The sequence below is a fragment of the Asparagus officinalis genome, chromosome 3 (assembly GCF_001876935.1).
Source record: "Asparagus officinalis chromosome 3, Aspof.V1, whole genome shotgun sequence".
Taxonomy (NCBI): Eukaryota; Viridiplantae; Streptophyta; class Magnoliopsida; order Asparagales; family Asparagaceae; genus Asparagus; species Asparagus officinalis.
The window spans coordinates 66863376-66873920 of record NC_033796.1 but is presented as its reverse complement, the minus strand read 5'-3'; the positions used below and the strand labels follow the sequence as shown (position 1 = coordinate 66873920).

General features: G+C 38.2%; 2 protein-coding genes across 2 annotated transcripts; one reads left to right on the top strand and one right to left on the bottom strand.

Moving 5' to 3' along the window:
* LOC109835239 lies at positions 1022-6117 on the top strand. Its single transcript, XM_020403224.1, has 5 exons — positions 1022-1062; positions 1170-1275; positions 2715-5015; positions 5227-5344; positions 5753-6117. The coding sequence occupies exons 1-3, from the start codon at positions 1022-1024 to the stop codon at positions 3864-3866; spliced, it is 1299 nt and encodes a 432-aa protein (XP_020258813.1). The 3' UTR covers positions 3867-5015; positions 5227-5344; positions 5753-6117.
* LOC109834287 (protein IQ-DOMAIN 14-like) lies at positions 3864-9097 on the bottom strand. Its single transcript, XM_020402271.1, has 4 exons — positions 6796-9097; positions 5733-5966; positions 4351-5001; positions 3864-4248 (listed from the first exon to the last, which is right to left on the bottom strand). The coding sequence occupies exons 1-4, from the start codon at positions 7126-7128 to the stop codon at positions 4228-4230; spliced, it is 1239 nt and encodes a 412-aa protein (XP_020257860.1). The 5' UTR covers positions 7129-9097; the 3' UTR covers positions 3864-4227.

Genomic DNA, 10545 nt, shown 5'->3' with positions numbered 1-10545 from the left:
TCCGGGCCCGGGCCGGGCAAAACCGGAGCCCGGACCCGGACCCGGGCCGGGTTCCGGGCCGGCCCGGTTTTTTTCATTTATTTTTTAATTTTTTTATCAACTTTTTTTAAATTTTAAATTTTACAAAAAAGGCAAAAAAAATTAATAAAAAATAATAATTTTATTAATCACTTAAAATAACATAAATTACAAATAAAAATTATAAAAATAAATTCTTTATTAATAATTAATAAATCATTTACAAATTATAAGTATAAATTTATTTTGGAATTCATCGCATCACAATAGATAAGTACATCTTAACTAGTTTTTTTAAATTTATTTTCTTTTCTTCTTTTGATAAAAAATGTTAAAAATTAGTTTAATATTATTTTTTTTATATAATTATGTAATTAGTATATACTTACAAATTATTATGTAACTATATATTATATATACATATATTATATATAAATATATTGTATATATTTATAAGTTATAACTTGAGAGAGAGGGAGAATCGCATAAGTAGCCGTTGCCCGTTGGGCCAATGGGGAAGAAGTAGTTGTTGTAATATACTATACTATATATTCTTATATATACTTATATAAGAGAGAGAGTATACTTATATATACTTATAAACTAAGAGAGAGTATATATATACACATATGACATATTATACATATATAAAAATATATTATATATACATATATTATACATATTATATATATTTATATATACATATATCATACATATATAATACATATAAAAAATATAAAAATATAAAAAAATATAAAAGTTTACTATTCCGGGCCGGGCCGGGCACCAAAGAACCGGCCCGGGCCTGGCCCGGAGCCCGGACTTGGCCCGGGTTTCCGGGCCGAGGCCGGGCCGGGCTCCGGGCCGGGGCCGGGCCGGCGGGCTTTTTGGACACCCCTAGGGATCTACCTATCTTTTTAAAAAAACCCCTCGGGAATCCTTAAAAACTCCCTCCCAATTCTCCTCCTTTTCTCATCGCATTTCCCCCTTTTCTCCCCCCAAAATGGAAGTAGAAGCAGAGATCCTCGTCCCCGTCGAGCTCCAGTTCCCCGACCTCCTCACTCTCTCAAGCCCTACACCCACCTCTTCACTCTCATCGGACGAAACCGCAAGGCTCGAGTCCATCTCGAGTTCCGTCATGAAAGCCCTAGGTCCGTCGGGGCCCTTCCCAGAGCCGACGAGCTTCGGAGGACTCTTCTTCCTTTGGCTAGAGAGAAAGCTCTCCTCGACAGCAGGGACCGGGCTCGGATTCTCAAGGTAAGACTGCGATTTGCTTTAGGGTTTTGGTTATCGTAGGGGCTTTTGAGGTTGTGGCTAGGGCTTTTGATAAAAGCTGAGAAATTTGGATTTGGGACTTTTGATATCATGCTGTATTATGTGCTTTAGATGGTGGGACTTTGGTACGTTTTGATTTAATGTGTTTCTCGACTGTGATGACCTAGATTTTTAATACAGGGAGCTTTGATTAAGTAGAAAAGCCGGAATATTAATCCAAAAATCACCGAAGACAAGCAAAAAAGATTTGATGGAAGTTATAGACTGTTGACAGACATTCAGAAACCCTCCAAAGAACCTAATTCTTCCACAGTCCGTAAGGAGTTCACTAGGGCGTAGTATCGCCAATGTCATAGCATTGACATATCATTTTAAGGCAACTGGAGAGATTTGTGGCAAATGCACTGCCGATGGATGTGTCCTATGCTTTCCTTAGTACGTGGTTTCCTTACCATTAATCATCTTTGACAGTGGCGTATAAAATGTTATAAGTCGAGCAGGAGATTGTGGTAGCAAAAGAAAGGAGCAGAAGTGGTAAAAGAGGATTGCAGCTTATGTGAATAAACAACCATTCACGCTGTCTGCCGCAATGCACATCCACAGGCCTTGGCAGATTTATGATTTTATTGATCTGATTGAGTTACCGCAGATCTTAGACCCTAATCCCACAATCCCCAAACCACCGAGAAAAAAAGGAAAAAAAAGAAAAAAAGAAAAAAACTCTGGAGTAGCTACAGACTCTAAAGGTCTATTTATAGTCACAGGCACTAGATTAAACTATGTAAAAAAACTCTGGAGTAGCTACAGACTCTAAAGGTCTATTTATAGTCACAGGCACTAGATTAAACTATGTATGTACTGGAACTAAGATAGTGTTCCTTACAAGGTCTATTTATAGTCACAGGCACTAGATTAAACTATGTATGTACTGGAACTAAGATAGTGTTCCTTACGCACAGAAATAAATTGATAATTGTGTAGGGACTAGGATCAACACTCATAACACATATTTGGAAAGATAGGATGGATACAGACTCTTCACATAAATAGATATTTAATGCATACACAAAAGTGTTGATGCTTGGTTTCTATGAATTTTTTATAACCCATGTAGTTTGATCCTGTAATCGCTACATTCTCCGACCGTTATTGTATATTAGGTAGATGGATAAACTACCGAATCTATGTTCCTCATACATTTATCTTGATTTTTGACATGCAAATGCTTTTGGTTTACCTTGAGATCTGGTGGGGTTTCCACTCAAATTTTAAGATTGAGAAACTTTGTCTCTCACTTCATTTTGTTGAATTGTGCAATATGCATGTAACAAGTTGGGCTTCTCTATATTATCACAATGTATTCTTCATCTGATATCCATATTAGTTAAGAAATATGAGCTGATTTTGTTTTGAAATTCCAGGAGCATGGGTTGGGTAGTGACGTTCCTTTGAAAGATCCAAATAGAACTGTCTCCTCCTTTGCTTTGCAAATAAAATATGGGCAGAATACAAGCTTCGAATCCTTTTCATGTGATCCAAGCAAAACGAAGGATGGCATTGGCAATATAGAAGAAAACCCAACTGTTCATGGGTTGCAGGGATTACCTGATCTTGAATTTAGGCATCTCGGGAGTACTTTTAAGGAACTAGGCAAATGTATGGTGGACCTTGGACTTTGCTTAGCAAGAACATGTGATAAAGTCATAGGTGGTAGAGAGCTAGAGCAAAGTATTTTAGATTCATGCTCAGCCAAGGGACGCCTTATCCACTATCACTCAACAATGGACAACCTTATTCTCAAAGAGATCAACAGGAGAAGTAGAGCAGTCACGAAAAAAGTAAGAATGGTTACACATAATTCTTCATCTCCTCGTGAACCTGAAACATCAGGAAACATAAATTTTCCTGAATGGAAAACGGCTGCCCTGGATGAGCAGCGAAAGATGGAAAACCTCAGTGCTGATAATTGTTCAAAACATAGATGCCGGAGAACTTCTTTTTCCAATCTATGGCAACAATGGCATTACGACTATGGGATATTCACTATTCTAACTCCACCATTGTTTATATCATCTGCCCCCATGGAAGACTGCACTTTGGGGTCAAGGAGTCAGCCCTTCTCTTCTCCAGATGGGCATACATATTTGCAATTGTTTGATGCTACTGAGAACAAGATCCTTGTGGTGAAATCACCTCCTGGGAGCTTTATCGTTCAGGTAGGGGAAGCAGCAGATATCTTGTCCAGAGGTAGACTTCAGTCAACTCTTCACTCTGTCTGCAGGCCTGTAGACTTTGAGAATATAAGCAGGGAGACTTTTGTTGTCTTCCTGCAGCCAGCTTGGAGTAAAACTCTCTCACATCCTCGGCACCTTTTAAATGCCAAACCAATTCAGGGAAAGTTGACTCCAGAGGATGAAACATCTTCAAAATCGCAGCAGTTGATGCAAGAAATACTTCAAAAAATCCCACCTCTATCTTCAAGACTGAGAGAGGGGATGACATTTGCCGAATTCTCACGTGAAACTACTAAGCAGTATTATGGTGGTAGTGGTACTCAGTCTAGAGACAAGTGAATCTTTTAAATGTTTTACTGCCTGCCATCCTTATGTTAAATCATTTACAAGCGGAACTAATGTAAACAAATCCAATAATTCTTTGAGGTTACAAAAGCTAGAAATTAAAAGGGTATGCTGGTGTAAGCAATCCACGGTTGCTCAGTTAAAGAGTTACAAATATAGACAATCAACAAGAATCTGAACAGTGCAAGCAGAAATGACACAGGTCCTGAAACCTTGAATGGATGAGGCTGTTGATGAGATCACCACATCCTAGATACTGGAAATTTTTTTCTGCAGTCAATTGCAGGTATCAATATCCAGAAGCTTTATTTATTGTCTCTAATTTTCATCTACTTTTGCTGTTATTACATGTGGCTCAGTACTTACTCCCATATGCCTGGAAATATGAAGAGAAGTTTTAATCAAATTTTCCTATGGTAGGAGGAGGCTGATATGTAAATAAAGTCATATAGCGGTTCATAGATTATGACATTCTCACCTCATATGCTGCTGGAGATCTGCAATAGTTGGTGTTGGTTAGTACAGTGCTGGTTGAACCACATTCACTATCTTTAAGAGACATGTTGGATCTATCAAGCTTGAGATGCCATGGAAACTTATATCCATTTGGTATCAGACCCACTTGAGAAGAAGATCGTTGCATTGTAACTCCTCTTGGAATATTCCTTCCCTCAACTGATGGTCTCCTTCGGCTTGCTTGTCGCTCAAAGGGGTCAAGTCTTTGCTTTGGGACACTCTGAGACCGTGCCTTTGCTCTCGAAGACTGTGTGTTGGCCATGTAACTACGAAATAAGGGATAGTCAATGGAATCCTGGGTTGCATCGGGCATTGAGATCGCTGAAAAGTATTGGGGGCTGGTTTGAGTTGTTGCAAAGGAGAATTCTTCGAAATGGCCGCTTCGAGCTTTTGGGCTTATATCCGTTAAGGCTGATGATGACGGTGAGTACTGTGGTTGGATGTCTGACTTGGAAGGTGTTCGCTCATCATAATAGTATACAGAGTGTCTGTGGTTTATTATTCTTCTGGATTGGGGATTGGAATAGCTATTCCTGCTCTTGAAGCTACTTCTTGGTTCCGCGAGATCCATCTCCACTATTCTGATGTTCTCCGCTGCATTTGTCTCCATCCCCTGCATGCCAAATGGTTAGCTTCTTGTGAATCTGATAACCTAGTCCATCATAATCCTAATATAAGATTTCCAGTCTTACCTACTTTGTCATTAATATTTTCATATGTGTACCCTTTGGTATTCAAAAGATTCTATCACGTGGAGTCTTCTACAAAAACTTCTGTTTTAATTTTGTTAGTTAAGTGGTATTTCTACAAGAAAACAATTACTCTCTCTTCACTGCAGTTTCCTTATCGTGGACATGTGCACTAGTACCAACAATATATGCACTCGGGTTATTGGATGCAACAACTGTCGGAACCAAACATGAGACCCATTATATATGTGTCTTTCTTCTTGGTAGGTGTGTATTTATCTCTGAAAAATATATTATCTGGGTGATATTCATACATAAAAGAATTAATTTATATTAACTTATAAAATACTTAGCTTCTACCAGAGGAGAAAATACATCATCTTACATATTACTTTAGAAGTGAATAAAGGTTTACACATTTGTTAAGTATTAGGCAGGGTTTCAACAACATTGTAAATGGTCAGTCTGTTACACATACACCAATTTTTCGTTGGTGAAAGTGTCTTGAATACCTGTAATTATGAAATTGTAGTGAAACGATTGACATATGCATATAACAGCGGTATCATATGGAATCTATTGCAAAAAATATTACTCCTACTGTTATCTTTCTCTTTTTTCCTTTATAGTTTCATTAAATTTCAGGATAACTTACATATGATTGCTGGAATCTAGGATGCTGTGGTGATCTTATGTAATTTGGCAGCTGCTGTGAGATGGTTCGGGCTTCCTCTGCCATTTGTAACTGCTGTGCTCGAACTCTGGTTTGAACCCTGACCAAAGCCTGCATTCTACGGAGAGTTTCGGTGGCTTGACTCCTGACCAGGTGCCCCCTTATCAATGCTTGCAGCTTCACTAGTCCTTTCAGTGCACATAGAGCTTTCCTTGCCTTAAAGAAATTAAAATCAATGTCATCTCAGCTTGCTTTATATTACTGCTGCCATGTCATCTCATATTCAGTTTCTTTCTATACTTTTCTTTCATATTTATTTAGGTCTTGTTTTACACGGTATAATTGTTATTGAGCTCTTCTTTCATAAGTTTCTTGTCTTATATTTAGTTAGTCTGCTTGTATTTGCCATACTTAATTCCTGCAGATAGTGATCTCATTTGGATAAGAATTTTACTTTTTTTTTTGTTAAAAGAAAGATCAAAGAATTTTTAGAGCTTCTATTCAATGGTTTGAAACAAAATAAGATAGAACATTCTCATTCTGAAGCTAATTGGAAAGGACTGCCAATAGGGAATGGTTGATGATAAGCTGAAGTTTGAATATATTTAGTTTGAAAAATCAATTTATTGTCTTCAATTTGCATTGTATATTCTGCCTAGTGTCATCATGTTGTTTATCTATGAACATTTTGAAAGAGTGGGATATATAGTATTCGACATAGAAAGTCTCAAAATCAACTTGCCCTCTTCAATTTCATTATATATTCCGCATAGGGTCGTCATGTTGTTTATCTATGAACATTTTGAAAGAGTGGGATAGTATCCAATATTGGAAGTCTCAAAATCAACTTACTCTCTTCAATTTCATCGTCTATCCTGTCTATTTAAAGATATTGTTTACCTATGAACATTTTGAAAGAGAGGGAAGTATTTAGTATTTAAAGCCTTCAAAATCAACTTATCATCTTCAATTGCATCGTCTATTCTACCTAGTCCTGATGTTGTTTATCTATGACCAATTTGAATGAGTGGGATAGAATAAATACCAGATAAGATCGAAAATAAGCCTGGATCTTGATAGCAGCATCCTCCTCCACATCCCTGCTCGTTCTACCACCATTGCCTACAGCCGTCAGCCTGACCACCGCATCATGCCTTTTCTGTTCAACCTCGGACTCTGAAACCCCATTCGTGGCGACCGGCGCATTTACACTTGGCTCCACTGTAGTCAACTCTTTTCCACCTGCCACAGACCTCCAGAAGCTCCATCGCTTCTTCTCCTTCGTGTTTGGCACCGGTGCGGGGCCTGACTGATTATCTCTCTCTTTCTCCTTCTTTCTGGTAAGAAAGCTTTTGAACCATTTGCCTGTCTTCCTCATTGCTCATCCGAAACTTACTCCTAAGAATTTTAGCTCTTCCTCTTATAAATCGAGTAACTTCCACAACAGCCCCCAACACTACCGATTTTTCCCGCAATACCCCAAATACTTTGCTTTTCCCAGTTAAGCCCCAAAACTCCTTGGTGTCTCACATAACCTCCCCATGCTTTTAACTTCTCCCACTTAACCCCCAACTATCGCAGACAAACCCCATCTCTTACTGAAGTAGTTGTTATCTAAGGCACTCTGGAGCTTTGGAATTTTGGGGGGGTTAAGTGGGAAAAGTTAAAAAAAATATTGAGGGGCTATCTGAGACACCTTGGAGTGTTGGGGGTTAATTGAGAAAAGCTTTGAGGTTTAAGTGGGAAAACAGGGTATTGGGGGTACTGTGGGGAACATCCCAAAGCATTGGGGAGTCTGTGAAACTTACCCTTATAAATCTTCAGCAATTGACCCAATTCCCTATTCATTGGATGATCTGCTGTATTCGTTGTTTATTGCCTGCCTTGTGCAAGATTGATCCATTGGGGTATTCCTTGGGAAGTAGGGCAGGGTTATGCTTGGAAGCTTACAGGTTAAGATTAATGAAATGGGCCAGAGGCCATGTGCAGAAGAAAAGCCTTAAACGTGCAAGGATGCATGAGGGAATACTTTCTTTGTTATGCTAGGGTGTCGTGTAAAAAAGGTGGGTCTAAATCTAAACAATTGCTACTGTTTGGACCCATGTTTATATCCTGAACCTTTTTGAACTTCCTTTTGGATCTTGATCCTAAGCCATCTTCAATTAATACATCTAGTTCAGGCTATGAAGGGTGGTGGTACATTGAATTAGTTATTGGATTCAAGTTTTTGTACCCTATCTCGTAGGGGTATTTTTGTTTCTGTTGCTTGAGGCTCTGACCCGTTGCGATCTCGATTTAGCAAAATCCGTAACTTTGACACCTTCTGCTCAGGAACCTATGCGAGTCTGTTTTGTTTTGTAATCTTTCCTTGTGTTCTTCCTCTTCTCCCCCTTCTTTTTGATGCGTATTCTGTCGATGTTGTGTAGTTAATAAATCTTCTGAGCAAGTAGCCGCGGTTGCTAAACAAGTGTTTTGCGTTTGTTTAGATTTCGAATGTATGTAATTAAGAATAGCTGGAGTTCCATGATGTTTCCAAGCTATGCTCATCCCGGGGAAAGTTGAACTGGAGAATGAGCTTTGCTACAGTGACCCAAAATATGGGACCAATAGAGGGGACAAGTGAGGTGTTCTCCTCCTATTGGATAATGAGTTGGCTACACACACAAGAAAAAGTTGGATACAGCCTCCAACGGCAGTGAGAAAAGATTTACCTCTTAGTCTGCCGCGTTTGCATTTAAAAGGGGGTTGAGCTTAGGCATTGTAGGGAGATCATGCTACTAGCATCCTCCATCAAATATATAGTAAAGTACAGCTATCGTCTGTCGTTTGGCTCCGGTTCTTTATTGAGAAAATGAAAGGAAGGTTACTGGTAATAAGTTGGCGAGTCACGTGCTGTTGCATAGTTTGTACTGGCCATGTGTTAGGATGGAGGGGAGGTTGCTTCCTTATCTTTTAGCGTATCCAATGAGATAATAAACCTCTCTTTACTTTTACAGCTATACGAATTATTTAGGCTTTTGTTGGAAAAATATGTACAGAAGACAAAATTCTCAGGGTTTTTTTTTACATGAAAACCATCTTAACTTTCATCTAAATTGATACTTACCATCTTTATTATTATTATTTTGATTAAAACCATGTATATTTGCTTACATGTTTGCACCGTCATACTTTTTGGTATTTTCTGTTAAAATTTTTTCTGAAATTCCTATTATACACTCCATTCTAATTTGAGAGGAGATGAGAGGAAGAGGAGAGAAGGAGGGAGGTTGCCGGTGTTGGGCCGATGGCAGAAGAGTAGAAGGGGAGCAAGTCAGCGGTGAGAGTGGAGAGGGAGGAGGATGGGAGGAAGGAGGAGAAGGAGAGGAAGGAGGTGAGGTTGGAGGAGGAGAAGGGAAAAGAGAGAGGGAGGCAGAGGGGGCCATTGGTGGAAGGGGAAAAAGAGGAGGGATGATTAGGTTTTGAAAAAACCCAAGAGGTGGAGGAGATTTTGGTTTGGAGAAATCCTAGAGGTGGAGGAGATGGCGGAGAAGATGAAGGAGGAGGGGGAGGAAAAGAGGAGAAAGAAGGCAGAAAGGAGGTGGAGGAGGACGGGGAGGAGGAGAGGGAAGGAAGGAGGTGGAAGAGGAGGGGTAAAACGCGTATTTGTGATTTTTTTTAGCTGAATATTGGTTAGGGTGCGACATTGCAAACATGTAAGCAAATGTATGTGATTTTGATAAGAAAATAAATAAAGATGGTAAATATTAATTTGGATAAAAGCTAAGGTGGTTTTCATATAAAAGCCAAAAATCTAAACAATATACTTTATGGGATCATTTAGGCCCAATAATTGCTTACCATGCATTTTAGCATTGGATTCACGTGGGTCTCTCTTGGGGAAAAAGGTCATAGAGCAGAGGACACGTATGTCATTCAACTGGTTCTTTGTTCATACGGGTACTTGTAGGGAGATCTTGTAGTACTATGATAACTTTCTATTTTTTGGCGTAATGTTAGGTCGCACTTTAGGGTTTGGCGTGTGACCTGTAACTTTGTATCTAATTTATTTTGGGGTAATGCAAGGCAAACCTGAGTAGGCCTTGACATTCGACTTCGTCATATGATTTTTCTATAGATACCCCTTTATAGGATTTCTTCCCCTCTCTCAAGCATGTATACTTCTTCTAACATCAGCCTTAGAGATCTAGCCTTGTAAGATTATGCGAGTGGGTCAACTTTGAGCCACATAAAAGGATATAACTTGCAATGTCATGAATACATGTAAGGACCTGTTAATTTTTGTTTAATTAAGCAATAAAAAAAATTTGGAATCCTCAGCTGATCACATAAATGCACATTAAGGAATCTGTCATCTTCTTTTTCACTCGTATGTGTATTGCACGCGCATTGCACATGAGACTACTTGTTTTACATTTTAAATGTTTCTAATGGACATGAAAACGATGACGTAACTCAATGGAAAATGAATCAAAGATTTAAAGTAAAGTATTGAAAGAAGTTTTCAATATGTTAACATCGATCAGCTTGTATTTTTTAAATTATAATTTATATATTAATATGTATAAATTAATATTTATATTAAAAGGTGAAATAATTTATGTTTAACCAAATTTAGGTTTTTAATGATGGAAAAGAAAAGTTTACATAGATATCTAATTGTAATCATCATTATCCCCTAAGCATTTAATATTTCTAATTATATTTAACTTTAATATAATGATTAGATAATATATTTAACTTTAATATAATGATTAGATATTTAACTTATATTTAAATATATACTTTTATTATA

Coding starts and splice junctions, on each gene's coding strand:
- LOC109835239 (XM_020403224.1), top strand. CDS start 1,022: ATGGAAGTAGAAGCAGAGATCCTCGTCCCCGTCGAGCTCCA. Junction 1,063..1,169: donor CTCGTCCCCGTCGAGCTCCA/GTTCCCCGACCT, acceptor TGAAAGCCCTAG/GTCCGTCGGGGCCCTTCCCA. Junction 1,276..2,714: donor ACCGGGCTCGGATTCTCAAG/GTAAGACTGCGA, acceptor TTGAAATTCCAG/GAGCATGGGTTGGGTAGTGA.
- LOC109834287 (XM_020402271.1), bottom strand. CDS start 7,128: ATGAGGAAGACAGGCAAATGGTTCAAAAGCTTTCTTACCAGAAAGAAG. Junction 5,002..5,732: donor CTAGATTCCAGCAATCATAT/GTAAGTTATCCT, acceptor TTTGGCATGCAG/GGGATGGAGACAAATGCAGC. Junction 4,249..4,350: donor GATCTCCAGCAGCATATGAG/GTGAGAATGTCA, acceptor TCATATTTCCAG/GCATATGGGAGTAAGTACTG.